Consider the following 27,777-nt stretch of genomic DNA (forward strand, 5'->3'; position numbering starts at 1 on the left):
GTCTAGGATTTCTGTATTGTACTATCAGTGCTGATGTTTGCTTGGGCCTGAGTGCTCCTATGCCCGACCACAGGTGTTTGGCCTGGATTGTCTATTCCTGGACCATATTGGCAGGAGCATATGATGCACCATATAACTAGAAATTGCAAAAATACAAAATGTGTTATTAACATTATATTGTTTTGGGTAACCTTAAAATCTGTCACATGTCTGGGTCCTGAAGAAGCCAAGTTTGTGGCAAAATGTTGACTGCACAGACCTCATCATTTGATACCACTGTATGGATTGTATTTAATTTATTAATTTGTATTGATTTTATAATATATTTTTTGTATGATAATCTTCCGTTCCCTGTTAGAGCACTTTAACCTTTCTTGTAACATTTTAAAGGGGTTGTAAAATCAGAAGTTTTTTTTTTTTATCTTAATGCATTTTATGCAATAAGATAAAAAGCCTTCTGTGAGCAGCCCCCCTACTACAAACCTGAGGTCTCTCTCTGTCCAGCGAAGTCCACGAGTGTCTCAGTCTTCCAAGATTCTCCCTTCTGATTGGCTGAGAAACAGCAGCGGTGCCATTGGCTCCCGCTGTTGTCAAAGTTAGAAGAGAGAGGGGGGTGGGGCCAGGTCGGGGCTCCATTGTCCGAATGGACGCAGGGAGCTGTGGCTCGGGTGCCCCATAGCAAGCTGCTTGCTGTGGGGACACTGTACAGGAGGGAGGGGCCAGGAGAACAGAAGAGGGACCCCAGAAAAGGAGGATCCTGGCTGCTCTGTGCAAATCCACTTCAACGGAGCAGTTATAAAAAAATAAAAAAAATAAACTTTAAAATCACTAGCTAGTTCTATAATAAAAAATGTAATTAATTTATTCAAAAATGGGGGATATAGTCCGTCATTGTAGGGTAATCCGGTAATCTCCGTATTCTGTTAGATGAGGCCCAAGTCTATATATTGTTTCTATAATGTACTGTAATGTCTATAATGTAAGTCTAGCAGCGCTTTAAGTATTTATTGGTTGGGGTCCTTCTAGGACACAGTAACCGCAATTTGAAAACAACACCACATATCTAAATGATCCTATCCACTCTACTGCTAGCACATTTTACAGGCAGTCTTTCATTTATGTTTTTCCTATCTACAACAGCTAACAACTAATATTAATTGGTTTTATTATAATTAGTGGCCTTGATAATAATTGAGAACACTTGTTAGAATAAAGTTGCAAATTGTTTTCTGGTGAACAAGCATTATCATTAATCAGCGCTCCCCAATTAGCAGGCATAAGTGGAAAAACCCTTTATTTTGATTATTAGGGTAGGCAAGGTAAGTGCCTTTGTTGAAATGGAATAACACATTTTGCAGCAATCTTTTGATTACATGGGTCTGTCAATAATAAGAACACGCATTACAATCTTATAAGCCATTTAAATGACAGGAGATCTCGATTGGGTGCCAAAGACTAGAAGAAGCCTGCAATCAACATAAAAGCAGCATTGGACTAATTTTAGGCAATAAGTGTTGGGTCATTTTTAAAGAGGTATATTAGGACAGAGAGGGGTAGGAGGGGAGAGTTAAGCATTAACAAACAGGTTAAACTTTTTTTGGGTGGGGGGGATTTTAGGGACTGGTCTTAAAGTGTTACTAAACCCAGGTGGATCTGTGCATACAGGATCAAGCAGCCTTTTTACACAATGCAGAAGATTAAGCCTTTAGTATCCACAGTGAGAACAACAAGCATGCTTTCCAGCATTATACAGACTGATTTTACTGTTGTGGGTTTAGTAACACTTTAATCCTGCACATTGTGTAAAAAGGCTGCTTGGTCCTGTCTTCTCTGATCCTCCCCTTTTACTGCCCCCAATCCACATCCTGATAGTACAGAGCCTTGGAGGCATTGTGCACATGCTCAGTTTGGTGTGTTTTGCTAGAGAGTTTTTTTTGTGGGGGGCCAATCAGCACTGTCCAGACAGAGGGTCGGGGTCATACAGCATCATGGGACAGTCAGAGGAGAATGAAAACTCATCCTACAAGCTTTAACCAGACACTGATAGAAGTCACAAGACTGCTATATACCATGGATGAAAAAAAGATGTTTAGCAGTAGATATTTACCAAAATAATTGTTCTGTGTACTGTGGGAGACCAGATATACTAAATGCAGGCTCCTGGGTTTATTGACACTTTATCCCCTTAGGTTTTACAGTGAGTATAACAGGCATGCTTTACTGCATATACAGTATTTACTGTTGTGGGTTTACTAACACTTTAATAATTGACTTTGGAACAAACTGATTTTCCTGCTCGACTTTCCTGTTCGAAAAAAAAAATGCTATCTCATGCCTTAAATGTTTCTCGAAGATCTCACCCCAAACATGAGTAGATAATCAAACAGATGTTCTTAAAATAGAACATTTTGAATTAAATTCTACTAGTGTATGGCCAGCTTAAGTGTTAAGATACTGAGGGATTAAATGTTGGAGGGTGCTTTACCGTAGGGTACACTATCAGTGATTGGACACCAAGTCTTGGCTCTGGAACCCTTATGCTGAACACTACCAGACATGGGTTCTTTGTGCTAAGAACAAAGATTTTGACCCAATCTTACAACATTTCTCAGGGCAAAAGATGATAAAATAGCAATATTTGGGGCTTGGCCTTGTGTCAAAGGGCAAATGCTACTTGATTTTTTACATCAGTTTAATATGCTTTTGAGATCACTTAGAATTCATTGCAAGAGCATTTGACCTGAAGTTAGCCTCCATCTTCAAGCTGCATTCCCACAGACTTGTATATTATTATTACTACAGGTCCTTATATAGCGCCCTCAATTTATGCAGCTCTTTACATATGTATTGTATATTAACATCAAAGGGAGAAGTAGTTCTGATCCAAACAAAAGACTTGACACGGGCCCAAATTACATTTTATCTAGTAAGGTTTTGCTGCTTGAAAACCAGGCCTTTTTTGGAACTTTTTGTTTGAAAGTTTAAATCAGTACTTTGTGCTAAAAATTTACTTGGAACCCCCAAACATTAAATGGCGATGATTGCGATATTTTATGCCACACAGTATTTGCACAGTAGTCTTTCCAAAGCAATTTTTTTTGAAAAAAAAAAATACACTTTAATGAATAAACACAGAGTAAATAGATACCCAACATGTGATACTTTAAAATTGCTCACTCTCGTGGAATGGCGTCAAACTACACGTGGATAGTCAGCCTGGGAAGAGTTTAATAAAACAGGGCAAGTACTTCCCTTTCAGGCCTGCATATTAGGCACCTGGTCAGAGAGGAGGAGGGGAATGGCTGTTGGGATATCAAAGCTGAGATGCGCTTGAAGCTGGAAAGACCCCTGTTGCCTATGACTTGATCCCGCTGGGTGAGCTTGCCTGAATTAGGACTGTACCATGTTATGTGCTGAGGCTGGGATGCTGAGCATTGTTTAAAATGGACTGTCTTATACAGCTAAGAAGAGTTGTTTTGTGGTTTTAAACTGCCCATGAAGACAAAGACTGTCAAATTTTCTGTTGTTTTTGCTGAATAAAGTATTTTAAGTTAACTACACTGTCTCACCGCTGCACATTAACTCTTCGGATCCTGGCATATGGTACTTGTGATTGTAAAGTCTTGTTTTTTTCCCCAATTAAAACAATCATGTTATACTTACCTGCTCTGTGCAGTGGTTTTGAACAGGGAAGCCCAGATCCTGCTCTTTTTGGGTCTCTGGATGGAGCCCCTGGCCCCTCCCACCTGTCGAGTGGCCTCCACAGCAAGCAGCTTGCTATGGGGGCACCCGAGCCAAGCTGCAGCTCAGTATATCCATTCAGACTCCAAGCTGTGGTTTGGCCCCACCCCTCTCTCTCCTGATTAGCTAATTGCATTTGATTGACAACAGCGGGAGCCAATGGTGCCTCTGATGTGTCTCAGCCAATCGGGAGGGAGAGTCCTGGATGGCCAAGGCACTTGTGGACATCGCTGGATAGAGATGAGGCTCAGATAAATCTGGGTGGCTGCTGAACACAAAAGGGTTTTTATCTTAATGCATAGAATACATAAAGATAAAAAAAACTTCTGCTTTTACAATCACTTTAAAAATCAAGTGTTAATTTTTTTTCACAGGTTACCTGTTTAGATTAACAAAGGAGGCCTAGTGGTAGAATTATTGCTCTCGCACTAATGTAACAGCGATACCTCACATGTGTGAACACCGTTTACATATACGTTCACTTCTGCGCGTGAGCATGGCGGGATGAGAGCGCTTAAAAAAATATTATTTTCTTATTTATTTTACTTTTTATTTTTACACTGTTCCTTTATTTATTTTAGAATCACTTTTATTCCTATTACAAGGAATGTAAACATCCCGTGTAATATTAATAAGGATGACAGGTACTCTTTATTGAGAGATCTGGCGTCAAAAAGACCCCAAATCTCTCATTTACCTTTAAAAGCAAAAAACAAAAGTATTTTTTTACTTTTCCTTTTAAAAAAAATATATTTACTAAAAGCTGCATCACCACTTGCTGGAAGGAAACAGGGGCACCGCGAATTTCGCAATGGTTAAACAAAGTAAGGAAAATTGGGATCATGGAGAATTTGATCCCTATGCCTCCGGAGGAAAGGGAATCTATAGTGCAAGTCTGGGCCCCATGGGAAATATTTTTACAGTCAGAAGAGGGGAAGAGGTTGATTGGAGAGGAAGCTGAGGATTAGACTAAGTGCCCATTCATACTACCGCGACTTGTCAGGCGACTTAGCCGCCTGACAAGTCGCGCTCCGTTCTGTACTATGGAACCGTTCTAATAGGAGCGACTCAAGTCGCTGCGACTTAGAAAAAGGTTCCTGTACTATTTTTGGGGCGACTTCAGGCGACTTGCATTGACTTCTATGCAGAAGTCATTTTGCAAGTCGGCGCTGAAGTCGTGTGCAGGTCGCGTCTGTGAGTCGCGCTGCAAGTCGCGTCGCCCCTGTGTGAACGGGCACTAACTGGTCGAGTGATGTGAACCTTACCCTTTGGTGGGTGGGGTCGGTTTCCTCCCCTTCTCTCCCTCTTCCCTATCCTCTCTTTGTTCCCCCCTTCCCCCCCGCTATGGGGAATTGATATTGTATTGATATCGTATTGATATTGTTTTGTTTATAAAAATGGCAGGAATACATTATGTTGTTTTCTTATTGATTGTTGTTTAATGGAACATGTGGCTACCAGAAAGTGTTTCGTATATGTAATTATTATTGACAACTTATGTTTTGTATCTTTGCAAAGAAATAAAGAATTAAAAAAAATATATATTATATATATTTATATATATATATATATATTTACTTTGGCCCAGGACCCACCAGCCATCGCACCGGTCCTCCAAGGGCATAGAGATGAGTGGTGGCCCCCTTGGCCCTACTCTTCTCTATACCCAACTACTGCCAGCATTGGATCACTTTCGGGCTTCACTGATGGGTCAGGTAAGCCCCGGACCAACTGGGAAGCGGTGGGAATGGGGGGGGGGGGGGGATAATCACTATAACTCCAGTATTTAACATCAAACAAATGACATATTTTTACTATGGGCTGGTTGCAAGTGGTAAAATGTTACAACAAAACAAAGTTACTGGTGATAAGGGAGTTGCTTTGAGACCCATAACCCTGCTCTGCAAATAACAGTGCCACGGTACTATAGCAATTACCTTTGTAATGGAGTTAAAAATACTTACTGGGTCAGAGGTCGTAGAGGGGAATTTAGCCCCCTGTCCAGGAATGCTTTCAGGTTATGTTTAAGCTTAAATCTGGGATGGTCTCTATATCTCCCACCCAGGTGCTATTAGGATACTAGGATGTTTTTGTTTTGGAACTATGTCTGTTATATCACTGTTGTCCATGTGCCTGTTTTTTCTTCTTGCATTCAATAAAGGAATTACAAAAAAAAAATACTTACTGGTTTCTTCAGTTTTTTCCTGAAATAATCATATTTCTGCTTGAACTCTCTGGAGTAAGGGACAGCCTAGAAGAGGAAGAGAAAATAATGGTTCCATTAAAACAAAGTCACGCTCAGATGTATATTATTAAAGTGGAGAACTATATTAATATTGCTACAAAAAAGTGACAGCACACTCAAAAAATGACATTGCACCTTTGGCTAGGTGCTGACGTTGAATCACCAACTAGATTTTTTTTTTATTTAGTTGGAACTCCAAAAAAACTAAAATTCCGAAAGTGTAAGAAACCTAAACCGCTGCCTGAAACATTGGGCAGAGCCATCAGGAACAGTAGGGTTGGGGGTACTGTATGCCAGAGATACCTATATCTATACAAAAGAAATATCAGAAGTGTTTTCTTAAGTGGAGCTATGTACTAAAATAAAGGTTTGCTTTAAATAATTATGAAGATCTGCTAAGGGTCACATGACCGAATGGTGTGTTTAAGGCCATGTGACCTAGAAATAGAACCCCTATATTTTAAGGTAACTATTTCCTTTTTTTTACTCTTAATCACTCCAGTGCCTCCCTCAATGTGCAAATCTGAACTATGAATTTATATTTTGTCTTTAAAAGGAAATATCAAAGCTTTAGATGCTGGCTTGTTTTTAAAGGTGAAGGCTGAATTCTAAAATTAGTTGTACCCCATTGCCTCAAGCATTAGTGAATGATTTATGAATGGAAACAAGATATGTCAATGTATCGGCTATCAATGGACAGGGGCAGCCAGAGCTACAGTATATATTAATGGCTACATTTCGGGCTAGTCTAACATTCTTTAGAGGGAACTTACATTTACATTTAAAAGAAAAAAAAATATACGCCTAATAAACTTTCTAACACCAACTATTACTTTTGTTAGCCAGCTTAAGGTGATTGTAGCCATATTGGTGCACTACTGCAACAACACAGTTGAGTAATATCCGTTTTGCTTTACACCAAGTTACATTTTCAGTACAAGCTTTTGGGGGCCTGCCGCCTTCTTCTAAGATCTAAGTAGCTTGTGCAAATAAATAAAAAAGTTTTGTGGACACTACTCAACTTTTTTAAATGTATTATAGGTACTTATATAGTGCTGTTAATTTAGGAAGCTCTTTACATATATATTGTACATTCACATCAGTCACTGCCCTCAAGGAGCTTACAATCTAAGGTCCCTGACTCACATTAATACAGTACATATATAAGGGCCAATTTGGACAGGAGCCAATTAACCTACCAGCATGTCTTTGGAGTGTGGGAGGAAACTGCAGTACTTGGAGGAAACCCATGCAGGCACAGGGAGAACATGCAAACTCCAGGCAGGTAGTGTTGTGGTTGGGATTCGAACCAACAATCCTAGTGCTGGTAGGCAGAAACGCTAACCACTTATGCCGCGTACACATAATCGGAATTTCGGCCAGCAAAAGACCGATGAGAGATTGTCATCGGAAAATGTGACCGTGTGTATGCTCCATCAGAATTAAGCTGGTTGAATTCCCGCCAGCAAAAATTTTAGAGCATGTTCTCAATTTTCCAGACGGAAAAACGTTCTATTGGAAATTCCGATCATGTGTATGAAATTCCAACGCGCAAAAACTCACACATGCTCAGATTCAACTACAAGATGGAAGCTATTGGCTACTGGGTATTGAACTTCCTTTTTCTAGTCCCGTCGTATGTGTTGTACGTCACCGCGTTCTTGACGGTCGGAATTTGGTGTGACTGTGTGTATACAAAACAGCTTGAGCCGAATTCCGTCAGAATTCCGTCGGGGAAAACCATCAGAGCTTTTTCCGACCATAATTCCGATTGTGTGTACGCGGCATTAGCCACTGTGTTATCCAGAAAACCATCTTCTTTGTACCTCTCTAACACTGGGACACTCACCAGGGGCCTCCACTTGACCACATTATGCGTAAGCCTACCATTTCACTACCTTACTGGCTGCCAAGGTATTCTCATTGGATAATGGCATGACAGGTGGGCAGGGTTTAGCTCCCAAATTGGGGGATGGATGACCACCAGAGATGAGAAGGCCATACAAGAAATGTTTTTCTGGTTAACGGAATGTAAAGGCGGGCAACACAAGCTGCTTTGATGGATGAAAAGTCCTCTCTTAATAATCCATAACTTTGCCAGGTTTGCTACAATTAATCCATAGAGGCAACAAACATATTATCCCGATTAAAACTTTACACATGTAATTATGTACATAAAGTACATCTCTGTCTCTATCCATTTCACAAAAAAACAAACAAAAAAAAAACAAAAAAACAATCAGCTGGGTTTTGCTTTAACTTACTGGCCCGGTGATGGCTGGATTCTGTAGTCGAGGGTCTTCCCACTGGGTTATTTTAGTATCTGCAATTAAAGGGTACATTTTTACCTTTTAGATTGCTTAACATTCAGCTACTGCAACAAGTTAAAAAGGGGGAGATTTACCAATAATGGAGAGTGCAAAATCTGGTGCAGCTCTGGATAGAAACCAATCAGCTCCTAGGTTCTTTTAATTTAATTAGCCTATTGGCTACCATGCACAGGGGCACTCTCCAGTTTTCGTAAATCAACCCCATAGATAGGTGGGACAAACTTCTTCAAACACAATCCCAAAACCTGGTTTGCAAAAAACCAAGCCAAGTAAACTGCCATCTATCAGCCCATACTTGATTGCCGTTTGCTACACTACTAGTGGGTGGAGAATGTTTAGTTATATAAAGGTTTGACTTGAATAAATAAGCAAATAAGAAAAAAGAAGTTGACAATAGTGCCTTAATTAGGCTTGATCTAAAAGAAATAAAGATGGTTCACGACTCATTTTTCATAGTAAGGTCAAATTCCAATTTTTTTTTAAAAACGTCACCTCTGAAACTGAAATATAAAAAAAAACGTAAATACACCAAATGGTATGTATTATATAAACTATATATCAATATATAGTTTTATATATATATATATATATATATATATATATATATATATATATTTTTTTTTTTTATTATTATTATAGAGCATACCTAAACTCTCCCACTGGGCAGCCAAGCAGTAGCAGCCTGCATAGGTATCCCTTCCCCAGCCACAGCCTTGTGCCATCACTTCTACCTGCAGGGAGCCCAGAACTGTTGCACAGTGAGTATTACAATAGGCTTGTTTTGTTTTTTTAACAGCCTCGAGAGCAGTGGGAATGATCAATTCTTTACTAAGGTATAGTTCTGCTTTTGGTTTTATCCACTGCTTTTATCCCAAGGCTGTTATGAGCTACACTATGTAGCCTGCAGGTACAATGAGGCTTAGGTATTTAAAGCAGCAGCCAGCTCCAGTAAGGCTAGTCATACACGTAAACTATATATCATTGATCAAATATAAATTCAATCGCTGCATTGGTCTTTTAGTCAGAAAAGATAATTTGACACATAAAAGTAAAGATAGAGCTGGGGAAATACCAACAAAAATGACACTGGGACAAGTTGTTCCTTTTCCATTAAAACAATCTTTGATAGACCAAATTGCCCATTTATTTCTGAAAGATATGACTCTTCTACTGAAACAATCATTATATAGGATTAGCAGGTATACAGTATAAAGACTTGTAGCAGGGGTGTCAAACTTAATTTCATGGGGGGGGGGGGGCATCAGCATTATGGATGTCCTCAAAGGGCCGGTTGTATCTGTAAGACTATATAAATGTATCCAGGGCTTTTTTGTTCAGAGAATAGGTGCAGGAACTGAACCATACCCCCTGACAAACTACATTGAGTGGTGGATGTGGCCAAACATTGGGAGGATCCTAAAGAGACAATAAATACCAAGAGTACGTAATTTGCAGAGTTCAGGGGTGCGCTATGTACAGAGTGTAGTTTCAAGGGTGCCCAATGCACAAAGTACAGAGTTTAGGGGTGCGCTACGTACCGAGTGCAGGGTTCAAGGGTGCGAAATGTACAGAGTGCAGTTCCACCACAGCCACCCAAAAGCTTCCTCTCATCTCAACTACCTGTCCCGGCTCTAGTACCTGCTGGCAATGAAAGCGGCTCCACCTCTCACTCACTGGCAAGGAGATCATTGAGCAGCATCTGTGCAGCTTACCTTATGATGCCCTATCTCACACTGCACCTGCACACCCTTTGTCCTCACCCATGAGTGCAGGGTAGGCAGGGATCTGTGCGAGCCATTGAGAGGAAATCTGTCCTTGTAAGCATAGAAGGCTTCCGTGTTAACAAGTGACAGTGTTGAGAGGGGAGCGGAGGGCCAGAGCCAGAGGTAGTGGACATCCATTCCGCCACACTCCGGCTGAAAAAAAAAGCTCCGGGTGCAAGGGAAAAAGTCTGGCAGGCAGCTTGAGGGTCTTGTGTTTGACACATGGCTTATAGGAATAAGGTAATAAGGTAGGTGGCTTGAAGAACCTTATATTGCTTGGACTAAGCAAAGGAGAGGTTCGCTGGATAACTGTATTCACCCATCGCACAATTATCCATTACACTGACCCACTACTGCAATCCCTGAAAAAAAAAAAAGATCCTGTCCCCAATTTAAATATTGCAAGAAAAGGCACAAAAATATTGGGCAGTGTGCTTTGATTCAAGATTTAATTTTTCAACAGTTAAATCCAATCATCAGGTAGAACAGAGACAGAATTTGTATGAGCGGGGACAATATCTAATTCATTCTTTCCTTATTAACCAGCAAACGCAGCGTTTTTTTCTGTTGCATGCATTCCTATGAACATAACCTATCACTTCCAGTCTCAGCATGCCATAAATGGCTGACGTTTACTCTGCATTACAGCACTAGTGACCTGAAAATTCAGTATGGCTGCCTAAATGCCCACTGTCTGTAATGTTAACTTTCACATACACAAACAAGAAGTATTAAATTCACTTATACTGGTTACTGTGCATACACACAAAGTGTTACTTCAGGGTGTATAAAGAAAACAGTCCGGAGGTGTATTAATGCGTGGAGACAAATAAAACATGCCACAACCAGAAAATTAAGTCAGAATAGCAATTTTACCACTGAGGCCTTGCTATGCTATATCTTGTTTTAAGCTATATCAAAGGATCACTCCACCTTTTTGACAAATCTGTTTTGTTTTTTTATTTTTTTTAAGACAATGAACCCAAATAATAACTCTGTCATTATTGATTATTACATATAATGATCCCTGTATAGACTCTTAAGGGTCCTGTGCTCAGTGTTGAGAGACAATGGACGCAATGGAATGTTGGGTTGATGCAAGCATTCAGTAGGCAGATAATGTAGAGACTGATCTTCATCACAACTAGATGCATTAAACATTCCTTACTAGGGTAAACCAATACTTTAACAGGAACATGGCTGATAATGCATACCCTACATAAACTGATCAGCACTATAACCTTGCAGTTCTCAGGTCTTGGTTTAAATCTCACAGGGGTCAACATCAGCATTAAGTCTGTATTGTATGCACTTGATTACATGATTTCCAAAGAGTGCTCCAGTTCCCTACTACACTACCATGTAAAGCAGTGTTGGGGAGAAGAAAGGGATCCCCGCTCCCTCTCCATGAGATGTGAAATAATTCAGCAGTATAGGTTGTAGGTCCTGCCTCTTTTTGCACCCCTTCCCCTGCTGAAGAGCCCAAGATGGACATTTCTTTTGCCTACTCCTTGGCCTAGCCATACGGTAAAGCATATAGAATGATTTCAGCATGCTACAAGTTAAAGTAAACCTGTCACTAATTGGGACAGTCCAAACTGAGCCTTTGTATGTCAACATGATCAGTTTCTCAAAAGGTATAGGAAGCTGAAATTATGTATAAATCTCAACTCTGTAAAAATCAAAGGGTTAGTTCACCTTTACCAAAACCTGCCTATGCAGGTAAGAGGCTACTGTAGATAAAAACAAACTGTATAACTTTGACTAGCGTTGGAAATTGTCCATGCTATAGGTGCATCTTCCGAAGCCTGGCTGGAAAACCCATAGGGTTTTTCCATCATCAGCTAGGATTGCCTTGGAAACATCCTGGCAACAAGGCAGGATGGGAGGATGCCATACTCACAACCATGCTTCCAAAGGTGTGTTGATGGCCTATAGCGAGGGCATTATTTAACTTTACTCAGAGCTGCACGGTTTTGTTTTTGTCTATAGGCACCCCCTTACCTACATTGGCAGTTTTTTGATTAAGATGAACCCTTTAAGCTAGGCCCCATCCTCTCACCTATTAAACTTTCTTATTGGCCAGTTAGGCTGCCCATCATTATGTCGTTATATATCGTTATAGGACCAATGGGGAGGTTCAGGGGGTGAGGGAACAAGAAATGCTCTTTTGAACTTCAGCATTTTAGCTACATCTGCAGATCTGTAAATGATTTTGACATGCAGTTTTTTATGGAAGGTAACATTTGTTTGCCCCCACCATTATAGGAGTGAGTTCCCAAGCCCCTAGTTTTACACTAAACAGTAATTTATTCTAATTATGCCAGTTTTACTTTAAAACTTGAACTGGAAAAGGGTTAGAACCTCTTGATGGGTTATTATTGTTGTCTGTGTCCCAGCTAAGAGGCTTTCCCCTCAAAGAAGTTTGATTATTGACGTTAACCACTTCCCATCGGGGCCAATTCTGACACTTCGCTCCATGTACAAATCTACTTTTGTTTGCTAGAAAATTACTTAGAACGCCCAAGCAATATATTTTTTAGCAGAGGGCCTATAGAAGAAATTGGTGGGCGTTGCAATTTTTTTTATGTCACATGGTATTTTCACAGTGGTTTTTCAAGCGCAATTTATTTGCAAAAAATCCACATAAAAGATGATGTTACACCGAGTAAATAGATACTTAACATATCACGCTTTAAAATTGCATCTGCCTGTGGAATGGCGGCAAACTACAGTGCTTAAAATTCCCCATAGGCAACGCTTTAAACGCCTTTACCAGAGTGGTTACCAGTTTAGAGTTGCACAGGAGGTCTGGTAGAATAATTGCTCTTGCTCTAAAATTCACGACAATGGTGGTACCCCCTTCCACCACCAGCAGAAGTGATTGAGTGGCTAATTAGCCACTCAGATCACTTCTACCTTACCTGGAATCGCAAGCTGAAAAGATCAATACTAAGATAATGTCTGTAGGTGCAGGCATCATCCCGGTATAACTACTGAAACCTGAGGACATCCATAGATGTCCTACGTGTGGCAAGTGGTTATTACCAGACGTTGATATACAGCAACAAATCAGAATACATCTTTCAGTCACTCGAAATCAGTACAATAAAAATTGATTGGGTACTGTATATCAGTTTTACTTTTTCACTGGATAAATAAACAAAAATGTAGAACATCTATAGATGCAGCTATAATGCTGATGTTAAATTCAAAACTCAACATGTGGGCTGGAGTGCACTTTTATTTAAATAAACACAAATTTATCAAAAAGTTGGAGTAACCCTTGAAAATATTTGGCATGTTGATGGCAAGAGGTGCTAAGGTAAAGTAACACACAACCAACCAATGATCTGTTGTTACATAACCTAAACATATTTAAAAGTGAACGCAAACATCTAATTGGTTGGTATGAGTTACACAGCCATATTGGTTAAGCCAGAAGGCTCCCACTATACTGTTTGGCCTTCTGATAACAAAATGCTGCTGGACTTATTTTCCCTTTGCAATGGTGGATGCCAAGGCAGGATCGCTGAGGCAAGTCATCTAAACATACAGTATCCACCAACGCTGTATTAACATAAAGAAAATGCAAAAAGTTGTTAATCTTTCAACAATCTTTCACTGACACAAATAGGGGGAAACCGCAAGCATTGTGGTGCAGAATGTACAGTACCGTAGGGGGGCAGGGACTGTGCATTTTCACGGTCTGTGCACATCAACACTTGAGTTCCTGAATAAAGAGTAAGATCACATGATTTTCATAATGCTAATACCTGTCATTGCAGGTGAAGTCTGCTAAGAGGGAGAACACTTACTGTGGTCTATGTAGAATGTTCTGCCGTCTATGTGTATTCTCTCCTCCCAGCCAGGCTGCAAAATAAGGCATCAAAATTCATTAGAAAGAGGAAGAAGCACAGAATAAATAGCTTCATAATTAAAGCTCTCTCTCTCTCTCTCTATATATATATATATATATATACACACACACACACACACACACACACACACACACATCGATCAACCATGACAATATGACTACTGAAAGGGTAAAGTGAATAACATTGATTATTTCGTTACAATGGCATGTTAAAGTGACTGTAAAGGCCTTTTTGTTTCTAAATAACAGACATGTCATACTTGCCTCCACTGTGCATCTCATTTTGCACAGAGTGGCCCTGATCATCCTCTTCTGGGGTCCCCCGAAGTCTCTCGCGGCTCCTCCCCATATCTGATGTCCCCCTCGGAGAACCGATTCCCCGAGGGGGGGGGGGTTACCCTGTGGGCGCACTCCCGACACACAGAATGCTGGACTCGCCCCCCCCCCCCCCCCCGGCGTCATTGGATTTCATAGCAGCAGGAGCCAATGGTTGCGCTGCTATCAATATATACAATCAAGAGCATTATTTAACCCTTTCATGACTAAGCCTATTTTTGGCATTTGGTGTTTATAAGTTAAAATCCGTATTATTGGCTAGAAAATTACTTGAAACCCCCAAACATTATATATATTTTTTTAGCAGAGACTCTAGAGAATAAAACGGCGATTGTTGCAATATTTTATGTCACACGGTATTAAACGCAACTTTTTGGGAAAAGGGACACTTTCATGAATTAAAAAAAAAAACAGTAAAATTAGCCCAATTTCTTTGCATAATGTGAAAGATAATGTTACGCCGAGTAAATAGATACCAAACATGTCACAATTTATAATCGCACGCACTTGTGGATTGACGACAAAGTACAGTACCTAAAAATCTCAATAGGCGACGCTTTAAATTTTTTTTACGGTTACCAGGTTAGCGTTACAGAGGGAGTCTAGTGCTAGAATTATTGCTCTCGCTCTGACGATCGCGGCGTTACCTCACATGTGTGATTTGAACACCATTTATACATACGCGGGCGCGACTTACGTATGCGTTTTCTTTGCTTCACGAGCTCGTGCTTTAAAAAAATTTTTTTTATTTTTTTATTTATTTTAAAATTACTAAATTGTTTTAAAAGACCCCTCACCCCTCCTTTACACTTCAATGTATTCAGATCGCCGAAAACGGCGATTCTGAATACCGTATATTTTTTTAAAACCGCCGCCATTGGCAGCCGAGTAAACGGGAAGTGACGTCATGACGTCGCTTCCGTGTTTACTATGAGGAGACTGGAACGAAGCCGATTACGAGTTCGTTCCAGTTCCTCCCCAGCGGCCGGAGGCATCACACACGAACGGGAGCACCGGTAACAGCAGCGGGAGGGGGGGATGTCCCCTCCCGCTCCTCCGGCATAACAGCCGAGCGGCTTTTAGCCGCATCGGTTTTAATGGCTGGAAAGCCAATCGCCTGCTGAAGAAAACGGTACCGGGATGATGCCTGCAGGTGCGGGCATCATCCCAGTATACCCCCCAGAAGCCGAGTATGCAGATCTGCATACGCTCGGCGGGAAGGGGTTAATGAATGCATTAATACATAGAATGCATTAAGGTGAAAAAACACAAACCTTTACAACCCCTTTAAAGTGGGTGGGATATATTAGGTAACAAGTGAACATGCTGTTCCTAAAGTTGATAGCAAAAAAAAAGGGCAACCTTAAGGATTTAAATGACTATGACAAGGGCCAAATTGTAATGGGTCCAAACAATTCCAAAACTGCAATTTTTGTGGGATGGTCAAGGTCTGCAGTGGTCAGGATCAACCAAATGTGGTCCAAGGTAGGAAAACTGGAAACGGAGTCAAGGCTTATTCATGCACCTCGGGAGCAAAGGCTAGCCCGTGTAGTTCGATCCAAGAGAAAAGCTACTGTAACTCGAATTACAGTGCATTGCAGTTTGCATCGCAGTATGCAACTGCAGACTGGTCAGGGGACCCATGCTGACCTGTGTCCACAGCCAAATACATTTTGCCTACAATGGGCACATGAGCATCAGAATTGGACCATGGAGCAATTGAAGAACGTGGCCTGGTCTGATGAATCACGTTTTCTTTTATATCATGTGTATGGCTGGGTGCATGTACGTTGCTTACCTGGGGAAAATAAGGCACCAGGATGCAGTATGGAAAGAGGGCAAGCCGGCAGAGGCAGTGTGATGCTTTGAGAAAAAATTCTACTGGGAAACCTTAGGTCCTGCCATTCATGGGGATGTTACTTTGGAGTTTATGTCTCAATGGGTCAGGGTTGTGTGTAGTGCCAGTCAAGTTTCTCCACCCCAAACTCAGTCACCCCTGTCTTTATGGACCTTGCTTTGTGCACTGGTCCAAGTCATTTGGTGGAGGGGGGATTATGGTGTGGGGTTGTCTTTCAGGGGTTGTGCTTGGCCCCTTAGTTCCATTGAAGGTAAATCTTAAGGAATTAGCATACCAAGACATTTTGGACAGGTTCCCAACTTTGTGGGAACAGTTTGGGGATGACCCCTTTTCTGTTCCAACATGACACCAGTGCACAAAGCAGGGTCCATAAAGACATGGATAAGCAAGTTTGGGGTCAAAGAACTTGACTGACTTTCATACAGTCATGAATTCAACCCAATAGAACACCTTTGGGATGAAGTAGAGCCAAGACTGCAAGCCAGGCTTCTTGTCCAATATCAGTGCCTGACCTCACAAATGTGCTTCTGGAAGAATGGTCAAACATTCCCAAGACACACTCCTAAACCTTGTGGACAGCCTTCACAGAAGAGCTGAAGCTGTTATAGCTGCAAAGGGTGGGTCAACTCAATATTGAACCCTAAGACTGGGATTCCATTAAAGTTCATGTGCATGTAAAGGCAGTTGTCCCAACACTTTTGGTGATATAGTGTATGTATATATATATATATATATATATATATATATATATATATATATATATATATATATATATATATATATAAATATAAATTGGTAATGCAACATTTTTATATATTTTTTTTAAAATTGGTAATGCAACATTTTTATATATTGAATTGCTGATGCAATTACGGAATTTCTCCTGTAGTTAAAGCAGAACTACAGGATTTCCCTATCCTCCCATACTGCCACTGCCCCCTTCTCCCCAAAGACTGGTATTTAATAAAAAAATAAAAATAAAAAAGGAGGTTTACAAAGCACTGCATCCACGATCCACTGATCGAGGCTCCAGCTAACTACAGACTTTCAGTTTGGAGAGCTGCAGGAAGTGTCAAGGGGCTATTAGTGCGGTGAACACCACACTTTTATTCCATTGAAAATTAGAAGTCCATCTGCCATGGTGGGACTTGTAGTTCATTTATTCACAGATCTCAGTGTATAAATGGTGTATTAGTGCAGGCGGGGCCTTGCAGCTGCTTTCATAATTGACAGTGGCTGCAGAAGAGAAGAACCCCTGCACGCTGTCATGGGGGGGGGGAATTCTGGAGCTTAGAGAGCTATGCTTGGCACCATGTTAAAGGTGTAAAAGATTGAGTTAGTCTTTAAGGCCCCTATGCATAACTTTTTTCTTCAGGTCTTCTTGCCAGTTCTGTGATATCATCCCTTGGTTGTCTTCTTATTTAAGGACTGAGTGGCACTCACGTAAGCATCACTTAGTTCTGGAGTACTGTTGGCCTATGTGATGACGTACCATCTAGGGGCCAGGTAAAGGACAGGAAATGGGCAGAATGACAAAGTGTCATTTTGCCTTGATGAGGACTGCCAGCTGGATTTAAATAGGAAGCTGGCAACAGCACTGAAGCATGGCAAAGGTGATGAAGAATGGCATTATTTGGAGGAAAAGAGAAAAAAATATATACACTTGAAGCAATAGCACCTGTCTGGACAGCAGTAGCCCAATGAGGAGTCATTCCTTCCCTTTACGACTGCAGGTGCCAGGGATGGCAAATACACACAAATCCTACTGCAAATCATTTGCTGCATGTAAGGCAGATTGATTTGCAGTAGCAAAGCACCTGGTTCTGCTAGCAACTCACTGAACAAAAACTCCTCTGTGTGTTCCAAGTTATATATAATTCAAGCAAAAACCTGCAGCCCACACCGATACTCACTGGAAGAGGACCCAAGTCATTCGGATTTAATGACGCTTTTGTTCGCATGTGAACTGGAAATTTTAACCTCGGGTCCTCCTGTGAAACAAAATAGTTCGGTTAGTGAAATATGTTTTTGGTAAACATTCATTAAGAAAGAACTCTGTTGAAAACAAAAGCCTTTCTCCAATTTATTAATTTGCCTAACGCAGATCCTTATAGATCTCTATGGGGGAATTCCAACTAAAACACGCTTTTTCTATAGGGCATTGGAAGGGTAAGCAGCTCTGTAAGAGTTGTATTGCTGTCTTTATCCCAATCAGTGAGATTTCCCTTCACTTCTGGTCCAAAATATAATGATGAGCTCAGGCATGATTGGACTAGAATACGAACCCATGTATGTAAGCCTGTCAGGAAGCTGAATGGCAATTATTTTCAGCTGGAGCATTCCCAACCCTGCTGTCACATGTATTCAACCCCCTTCTATATGTGTAATTGCACTCAACCATGGGTGACTAGTCTGCATAAGGTGACAGCTTCCTGACAGGTTTGCACGCATGGGTTCTGATCCTGGTCAAAACATACCAGAGCACATCTCTACCCAACAGAAGTGAGGGGAAACCCCATGTTGGACAGTTGTCACCATTTGAGGCTGTACTCCTATGACTCCCCCAATGACAACTAAAAAGTTTGGGATTTCTCCACACCAGGAAAAATAATTCTCAATAGAGGCAGCACACACCTACTGGAAAAAAGGTTCCAATCCGCCCTTAGCCTAAAGTTAAAGTTTGCAGCAGCCTTCAAGAAATATGAAGGCTGCTGTTGACATTCTTAAGCAAAAATGCAATGTGACTGGCTTTTACGCTACTCCTTGGCCTTCAGAATTTTTCAAATATAACGGTTCCAAAAAGATTATGAAGATCTGAAGCATCAGAGAAAATCAGAAGTCAAGATCTGCATACTTGTTTCAGTGACAAAGATTATTCAAGGGAGAGGGCAATAATGAAAAGCCAAGAAATTGTGGCAATCAATGGCCAACTGCATTTTTGTCTCATGCCTGGTTTCCTTTTTAAAATATCTGTCAAATTTTGAAGGGCTGTTTATATGCAAATAGGATCTTCTCCAACATCAACACTTGCAGGTGTGTAAATGCCCACAACCTCCTGCCATTCCAGGGAGGAGGAGCCATATCCTGCACTAATGAGATCACGGTACATTAAAAATAAATGGTCCTACATGCACATTCGAAGGAACCACTAATTTCTTGTCTTCTTGGAATATTGGTTTGGGTGTTTATTAAAGAAGCTGATCTTTCTTATCCAACATCCATCAATAGAAATCCGAGGGAGGCCATACACAGAGCAATAACAGAAAGCATTACAACAGACTTTATCATTGTTTCTGACAAAAAGGCCATGTAGGGTTATTTAGAGCAGTAGTTGCCAAATTGTGGCCCTTTGCTTTTTATCTGGCCCTTTGGTCACTATTCCTGCCACTGATACAAGACAGTATTCTCATACACCAACAATGGGGCATTATTTCTCCCACTGCCACCAACAATGGGACACTATTCCTCCCTAATAATATCAAATGTGGTGATGTTTACTGTCACTGATGCCAGGAAAAGGAACGCTCCTTCTGGCCACGGTCTGGCCCTCCTAAAGTCTGACAATAAACCGACCCTTTGCTTAGAAAGTTTGGAGACCCCTGATATAGAGAATAGTAATAATGCACATTTTAAAGCCTAAAAAAGTGAAAACTTTCTAAGAATCTGAAAATCTCCAATTAACTGTACGCAGAGCATGTGCAAAGTCTGGGTGGACTGCGTAAGGCTTAGTGGTGGGCGAGTTGTTTATCGCCCTTTATATCTATGGTCTTCTTGACTGTGGCCAATATCCCACAGGCCCCATAACACCTCCCCACAGGACTTGGCCAGTGGTTTAACAAATGCCATTTTTTAAACGGTCAGCACAATTTTTTTTTCCATTTAACCTACTGTAATTTTATCCCCTTGTGTGGAAATAAAAAAGGTAATTTCATAATACAAAAGCTGAAACTTCAGAAAAGGAAAAAAAATAAATGCATGGACACAGCAATATGTGCCATAATGACAATAAAATGAATTTAATAATGAGAAAAGGACACAGAGATCATGGAACAAACCCAATGAAAACCAATACAGATTTCTCAACCAAGGAAAAAAAAACAACAGATTTCATAATCAGTCAGCAGAGGTCAATGTTGTCATGTAAAGCCAAACCCATGTGTGTGAGCCCACCAGGAAGCTGTCACCTTTATGGACCACCTGACTGGCGCAATATGCACCTCAACATGCCTGATGAAGGGGTCCTGCGCAGCTCCCAAACGTTGCACTTGTTCTTGTGGTGTGATCATTCTGCAATAAAAGCCTTGGGATGATATTTGAATATCCTTGGTGTGCTGGCAAATATGTGCATTTATCTACATACAGTATATAAGGGGCATGTACAGCTGCGGGGAATGCCCCAGACGCAGATGCTTGGCCAGTACAGGTTATTGCTCTTGGTGGGCTAGCACGCTTGGGTTCAGATTATAGTCCAAACACCCCTGAGCTCTTGATTGACAAACAGCAACTTTTCTTCTGCTAGTTTGAGGTCATATTCTTGATCCCGATCATCATGTTTTTAACCTTAACTTTATTTAGTTCTAATCGGTTACTATATTACTAAAATAAAGTTTTATTTCCATCTGGAGAGGTTTTCTCCAGTGGACAGATTTTCTCTTCCTGTCTCCACCATCACAGGACAGGAAGTGATGGGTAATTTCTCCAACACAGACAACAATGAAGCACTGACAGAGGGTCTAACCCTGTCCAGCTCTGTAAAAAAGAAACAGAAGAAAACGTTCTGGCAGGAGTTGTATTTGAAGGCCGAGGCCTAGCTGATCTTTCCACAAAGCCTGATAAGCAGCACAGTACAATACAATACAATACAAGCAGTTATACATTGAACATTGATTTGCTGGTGACCTTACATAAAGTACAGCATTGCTTACCCAAGTGGTAGTTTTGGTATTATGGTCAATAAAGAAAGGCCTGCCATTTGGCGCTATTCTCATTTCCCAGCCTGGCGGCAAGAAGCTCTGTGCCCCTTTGTGTTGTGGTTTAGGAGAGTTATATGGAGATGGTTGTGGAGACTGAGGGTTGGACAATGTATCCTTCACAGCCCGACGCACGGGGAAGTCTTTAGCACCCTGCACGGTCAAACACAATGCAGACGTAACAGGTATTAATGTCAATTAGTACTGTGAGAGAGTCATGCAGAACAGTCTGAACATCCGCATACGTCCATTAAAATACAGGAACAGCCTCGCTAGTCTTCACTACGAACATTTACTATGTATTAATTTGCTGCAGCTCAAGCTGTTACACATGCCAGCCTTTAATCCTAATGTTTTATTTATTTATTCAATTCAATAAGTCCATTCTCCAGATCGCTGTGCTTGTTTAGGCTGTGACAATGCTTAATAACATGGAGCAAACACAACAGTATGGCTTGGAATGTATGACCATAAAAAAGAAAAACCCATAGAAATATATGTTCTGAATGGATGAAGACATAACTAACCGTGAGAGAGCTATGGGAGCTGCCATGACCTTCTCTTGAAAATGCTAGGTGCCTGACCGGAACAAACATGCTGTAAGTGAAGCCACTTTATCGCAGGTCTGTTGCTCAGAATATCAGCAATGGCAGCTACCGTATTCTCCTTTGTGCCAGTCATGCCCATCCAAGTATAAAAAGCGAATGTATCTAGTAAAGCAAAAGTATCAAGTACCTGTGCATGCCTTTACAATGACTAGTCAGACAAAAGAGGGCTCTTCATATACCTACCTCTCTGGTGAATAGCAAGTCTTCACTTGGCTCTACTGAACAGCTAGAGCTTCGGGTAGAATTAAATACTACTGGAGGCCTGCATCCCACAACAAGTGCTGCACACAGTATTGATGTAGGGGCTTGCAGAAGGAGTCGATGTCCACAGCTGGAGACCAGGCATCCAACATGCCTAAAAAGGGGTGTCAGATGTGAAGATTCTGCCAAAGGCTAGAACTCTTCAACAGAGCAAAGTGAAGACTTGCTGTCCAGCAGAGAAGTGTAAAGTGTCCTCTTTTGCCTAAAGAGTCACTTAAAGTTTTAAAGAAAAGGTTTCTTTGACAGGGACCTTTTTTTATTTTTTAAACAATTTACAGATTTACTTTAATATTTGCTTTGAGGCTGGGGAGAAAATTTCAAAGCTCAATTTGGGGTCTTGGCTTCCCCCAATCTAAGTTTAAGGCATGGCCACTTGTAGAATTAAAGCTGCTCATACACTAGTAGATATTTAACAAATGTTCATACAAAAAACTCTTAGTAAATTAAATGTTGTTCAAAAGTACTTTCTTCTAACATTAAATTATGGAATGATTATAATTTCCTGGCCGAAAGCCACGCTCACTTTCTTGGAGCAAAAATTTCCATCCTACTCATTCAATTGTCTCATCACTACCATTGAAATAGAATGTTGAATTGACCTCATTAACAATTAGAAGATTGAACAAACTTTCTTAAAAAGAAAAAGTTTAAACAAAATGTAACTAGTGCATGGCTAGCTTAAAGTTCACTCTCTATCATTCAGCAATCCAGTGCCAGATCATCAGTATTGAGTAAATTTACTGGAATGTGACCACAGAATGGCCGGGAGCAAGAATGTTCTGGAAGGGGGTGAGGCTCAACCTCAACTTCAAATCAATAGAGTTCCCAAATTGAAATCTAGGCCTAGGATCTAGGGTCCTTCCAAGACACAAGGAAAATTAAAGACAAGTGCAACATATACCAAAACAGTTACCCATACCACCCAATCAGATTTCAGCTTACATCCTCTAGACTGCACTGCCTAAAAGATAAGAAATCTGACTGGTTGTAATGGACAACATTTTCTTCAATCCTTGCTGCAGTTTAATAAAAAGAAGCTCCACTGAATCAAAGCCAAATTACATTTAAAATATTACTTGCTTGTAAGCTGGAAAGCCATATCTATAACCTGGCCCCCAAATTCTATATAAGTCTGAAAAAGTCTTCTTCTACAATGTATCAAAACCCATCCTTCCTCATATGGGAGGAGCTCTAACAACCCTGGCAACTAATATATACCATACCTATAAGGGAAAAGAAGTCTGGTTCAAATCATTTTCAAATATCAGTAACAAAAAAAAAAAAATTCAAAGAACAGATCAAAAAAAGGTAGCTTTAATGTTAAATTTAGCTCGGTCAATTCTGAAATAAAAATGAAGGGTTTAATTTTAGATGAAAATGTCAGCACATTGATTTACTATTATTACTATTTGTTAAGCTGGTCTGCAGAGCAATTCAAATGAAACCTTGTAAAATAATGCATAAAACATTCAAGTTACATTTTTCTACTGTAATCTCATACTGGGAGTTAAAACGCTATCGCACAATAGAACACAATCAGTAATTATTGGCACTTATTCACACAGTCAAAAACTCAGAATGGCGAAGAACGACAATATTTTCCCTCTGAAATTTAAAGGAATAAAATCCCCACACTCCAAAAAAAAAAGAAATAAAAAAAAAAAAGAATACTGTACAAGAGCCTAAAAATACAACTTGGCAGCCAATTCTTTCAGTTCTAATATACATATACAAATATTTTTATGTATTGATTTTTTTGTGCAACATAAATTATATGTAACCACATGGTTTTGTATTCATCAATAAAGTAGAGGTCAACCCATAACTTTTATTTTTTAAAGTTGATGCAAACCCTAACTGAATGCATCATAAACAATTAACTTTTCTTTTTTTTTCATATTTTGTTGCATATCAGCCCTGCTGATCTCCTGAAGCCTCTTCACAGTCACTTATTTTTTACATGCACTCCAGCAACTGCAGATAATTTCCCAGGGCAGGATGGTGACAACTGTGGAACATACCTGTACTATGGGTAGCATTCATTGGAAGAGCATGCAACAGGTTGACAAAGCAGGAGAAAGAACAGAGCATTGTCAACCCATAACAGGAAGTGCGTGAACAAGGATCTTCATGGCAGGATCACAAGATATATATATATTTTTTTAAAACCTTCAGATTAAAAGAAAAGATATTACTTTTGAAATTACATTGAAGCCCAACACAAGGCAAAGTATTTTCAACATTTTAAAATATTTTAATATTGTATATCCTTAGTTAAATCAATTAATAACTATTTGACTACTCAATTTGAACAGTATGCTAGACAAAATCCATTGTGCCACATCACTGCAAAATAATATCAGCATATATTTATAGAGGTGCAGCTCATAAAATTAGTGTAGCACTAACCCCGAAGGAGCTGCTGGTTTTATTCGGGCTTACCGTTACCTCTTCTGCTCGCCTCTTCATCTTAGGGGGGTCCCATGGAAAGTAGCCCAAATGAAGATATATCAGACACGTGGTCCTTTTTGAAGATTTATTTAGGGGTAACACCAGAGAAAGACACAAGACACAGTCCTTCAATAGAGGGTTAGAGGATAAGGGGAGTTCAGGCACCTGGTAATCGCGGGTTAGAGGTATCAGTCAGATCCAGAGGACAAACAGCTCCACAGACTGGATCCAGCAGTCACCGGATAGGCCCCTCTCACTTGACCTAGCAGCTGATGATATGCTAACAAAGTCTCTGCCACAGACTTGTTAATGAAACTTAGTGGTTCTTGAGAGTAGATGCACAACAAAGTCTCTGCCACAGACTTGTTAACCGGACTTAGAGATTCTTGAGAGTTTTTAGGAAGAACTACCGTACAGTACCAGATTCTTTCAGCCGACCCGGCGAGACTATAAGGATATTGATCCGTCATGCGTCCTCAAACTGAGTTTCCAGGCTCCTCCAGAGACACCAGCTTCGCGCTCGGTCCTCCACTGGAAAAGTCCTCCCCTGGATCCTTCAGCTTTCCTTGGCTTATCCCCGCAGGCAAGACAGCACAGGACCACCCCTGGATCAGTAGGCCCCAAGACATTCCTGTGCCTACACTCTCAGTTGCAGAGCCTCGGGCCAGCAGGCCTCGAGGCACAAGACCATGCGACACAGACCCCAGGCAAGGAGGGCCCTGGGGTTGGGATCACAGACCCCAGAAAAATGGCGTCTGTACTTTAAATACCCTCTCCCAGAATGCAGAGCAGGAAAACCACACCCACTGAACCATTTCTGAGCAAGAGGCGGTATTCAATACATCCAGCCTGCTGCTGTTCCACACCCACTGACGGTGACAGCGACACCTACGGTCAGGTGGGAATCAGTGCAACCCAACTGTACTGGCACAGAAACCAGAAACTATGTTTGAGCCAAACTACAGCTTCAGATAAATAAAAAAAACACAAAAAAAAACAATAGCGTCTGCTCATCAGGAGCAGGGCGCTACATTAGAATATCATCAAAAAAATTTATTTATTTCAGTAGTTCAAAACAAAAAGTGAAACTTGTATATTTTATATAGCTGCGTTACACAGAGTGATATATTTCAAGCATTTCTTTTAATTTTGAGGATTATGGCTTACTGCTAGTGAAAACCCCAAAATTCTGTATCTCGGAAAATTAGATCATTATACAAGACCAATAAAAAAGGATTTTTAATACAGAAATGTTGGCTTACTGAAAAGTATGTCCATGTACAGTATAGTACGCACCCAATACTTGGTCAGGACTCCTTTTGCATGAATTACTGCATCAATGCAGTGTGGCATGTAGGTGATCAGCCTGTGGCATTGCTGAGGTTTTATGGAAGCCCGGGTTGCTTTGATAGTGTCTTTGCATCTGCATTGTTGGGTCTGGAGTCTCTCATCTTCTTCTCTTAGGTCAGGGGAGTTTGCTGGTCAATCAAGCACAGTGATACCATGATCATTAAACCAGGTATTGTACTTTTGGCAGTGTAGGAAGGTGCCAAGTGCTGCTGGAACATGAAATCAGCATCTCCATCCTTAAAGATAGTCAGCAGAGGGAAGCATGAAGTGCACTAGAATTTTCTGGTAGAGGACTGCGCTGACTTTGGACTTGATAAAACACAGTTCGCCAACACCAGAGATGACATGGCTCCCCAAATTATCACTGACTGTGGAAAATGTTGCATTTAATTTGGAAATCAAAGTCCCAGAGTCTGGAGAGAGAGTGGAGAGGCACAAAATCCAAGTTGCATGAGGTCCACTGTAAAGTGTCCACATTCAGTGCTGATTTGGGAAGCCATGTCATCAGCTGGTGTTGGTCCACTGTGTTTTATCGAGTCCAAAGTCAGCGAAGCCCTCTATGAGGAAATTCTAGAGCACTTCATGCTTTCCTCTGCTGACCAGCTGTTTGGAGATGCCGATTTCATTTTCCAGCCAGCCAGACTTGGCACCTGCCCACACTGCCAAAATTACCAATACTTGGTTTATTGATCATGGTATCACTGTGCTTGATTGGCCAGCAAACTTGCCTGACCTAAACCCCATAGAGAATCTGTGGGGTATTGATGAGAGACTCCAGACCCAACAATGCAGATGAACTTAAAGCCACTATCAAAGAAACCTGGGCTTCTATAACACTCAGCAGTGTCACAGGCAGATCCTTATTTTTTTTTAATTGGTCTTATGTAATATTCTAATTTTCTTAGATACTGAATTTTGGGGTTTCACTAGCTGTAAGCCATAATCATAAAAATTAAAAGAAAGAAATACTTGAAATATATTGCTCTCTATATAACGAATCTATATCAAATATATGAGTTTCACGGTATTGAATTACTGAAATAAATTAACTTTTTGAGGATATTCTAATTCTATGAGATGCACCTGTATGTGTATGTATGTGTGTATATATATATATATATATATATATATATATATATATATATATATATATAGTAGGCTGTGTGTGGTCCCTTTATAGGGCTTAAAGAAGTATTACATTTCTTCTAAGCTAGACAACATTTCCAATGTTGTGCCTCTATCCCTCTCTCTGTGCTGTTCCATTTACAAAGCACAGCCTCAGCGTCATCATTGTGTTATATATGAAAAAATATATACCACGCTGTTGCTCAAAATATAGTATATAAAGCAGACAGCACAGCCAAAGACAAATAGCAGAAAGTAACCCAAAAAGAAAATGCAGCGCTCACATATACAGCTAAAAGATAATTATGATAAATACGTGACCAAATATAACACAATAGGAGTGTGAAAACACAAGTAGGATATAAAAACGAAAAATAAATGAATGAATAATGTCCACCAATGTGAAGACAGTGTACAAAACAGGAAGGGAAGGATTGAGTGAAAAAGTCCTGGTGTAAATAGATACTGTCAGTAAGTTGACATCACAGAGGCATCAATGGGGAACAGGAAACGTGACAGAAAGATCTTGCTAGAGGATCCACCACCAACTGTGTGAAGGCTGACCGGAGGCAGTGGACTTAAAAGGGCATATAACCTCTTAAGTCATGCAGGCTTGTGGTGATATTCACTTATTAAAGTGGAAACAATCATAGATTCAGGTCACCACGATTACAATTCTGGGTCTGATTGGTACTGGCCATCGGCAAGTTCACAGTAAAACACACGGATGAAGTTCATATGGAGAGGAGGAGGACCAAATAATATCCACGTACTCACATGACGAAACCAAAAATGAAAGAAAGTTTCCACATAGTGTGATATCGTTTAAAAAAAATTGATTTTAATAAAAAGAGGGTAA

The 27,777-nt window shown here is 40.5% G+C and overlaps 1 protein-coding gene across 25 annotated transcripts in view; it reads right to left on the reverse strand.

Annotated features, from left to right (window-relative positions):
• Positions 1 to 27,777, reverse strand: part of NEDD4L (NEDD4 like E3 ubiquitin protein ligase) — a 585,723-nt gene that overhangs the window by 41,209 nt on the left and 516,737 nt on the right. For 18 of the 25 annotated variants that reach the window (XM_077462942.1, XM_077462945.1, XM_077462939.1 and 15 more), the window contains 6 exons: positions 21,079 to 21,276; positions 18,067 to 18,144; positions 13,898 to 13,952; positions 13,756 to 13,812; positions 8,251 to 8,309; positions 5,927 to 5,992 (listed from right to left, as the gene is read on the reverse strand). In XM_077462942.1, the coding sequence (XP_077319068.1) occupies positions 5,927 to 5,992; positions 8,251 to 8,309; positions 13,756 to 13,812; positions 13,898 to 13,952; positions 18,067 to 18,144; positions 21,079 to 21,276 (513 nt within the window). The remainder of the gene's footprint in view (positions 1 to 5,926; positions 5,993 to 8,250; positions 8,310 to 13,755; positions 13,813 to 13,897; positions 13,953 to 18,066; positions 18,145 to 21,078; positions 21,277 to 27,777) is intronic. The other 7 variants (XM_077462949.1, XM_077462944.1, XM_077462923.1 and 4 more) reach the window with 2 other exon arrangements.

This window comes from Lithobates pipiens, unplaced genomic scaffold (genome assembly GCF_037356315.1).
Source record: "Lithobates pipiens isolate NorthernLeopardFrog02 unplaced genomic scaffold, aLitPip1_a1.2 Scaffold_3, whole genome shotgun sequence".
NCBI lineage: Eukaryota > Metazoa > Chordata > Amphibia > Anura > Ranidae > Lithobates > Lithobates pipiens.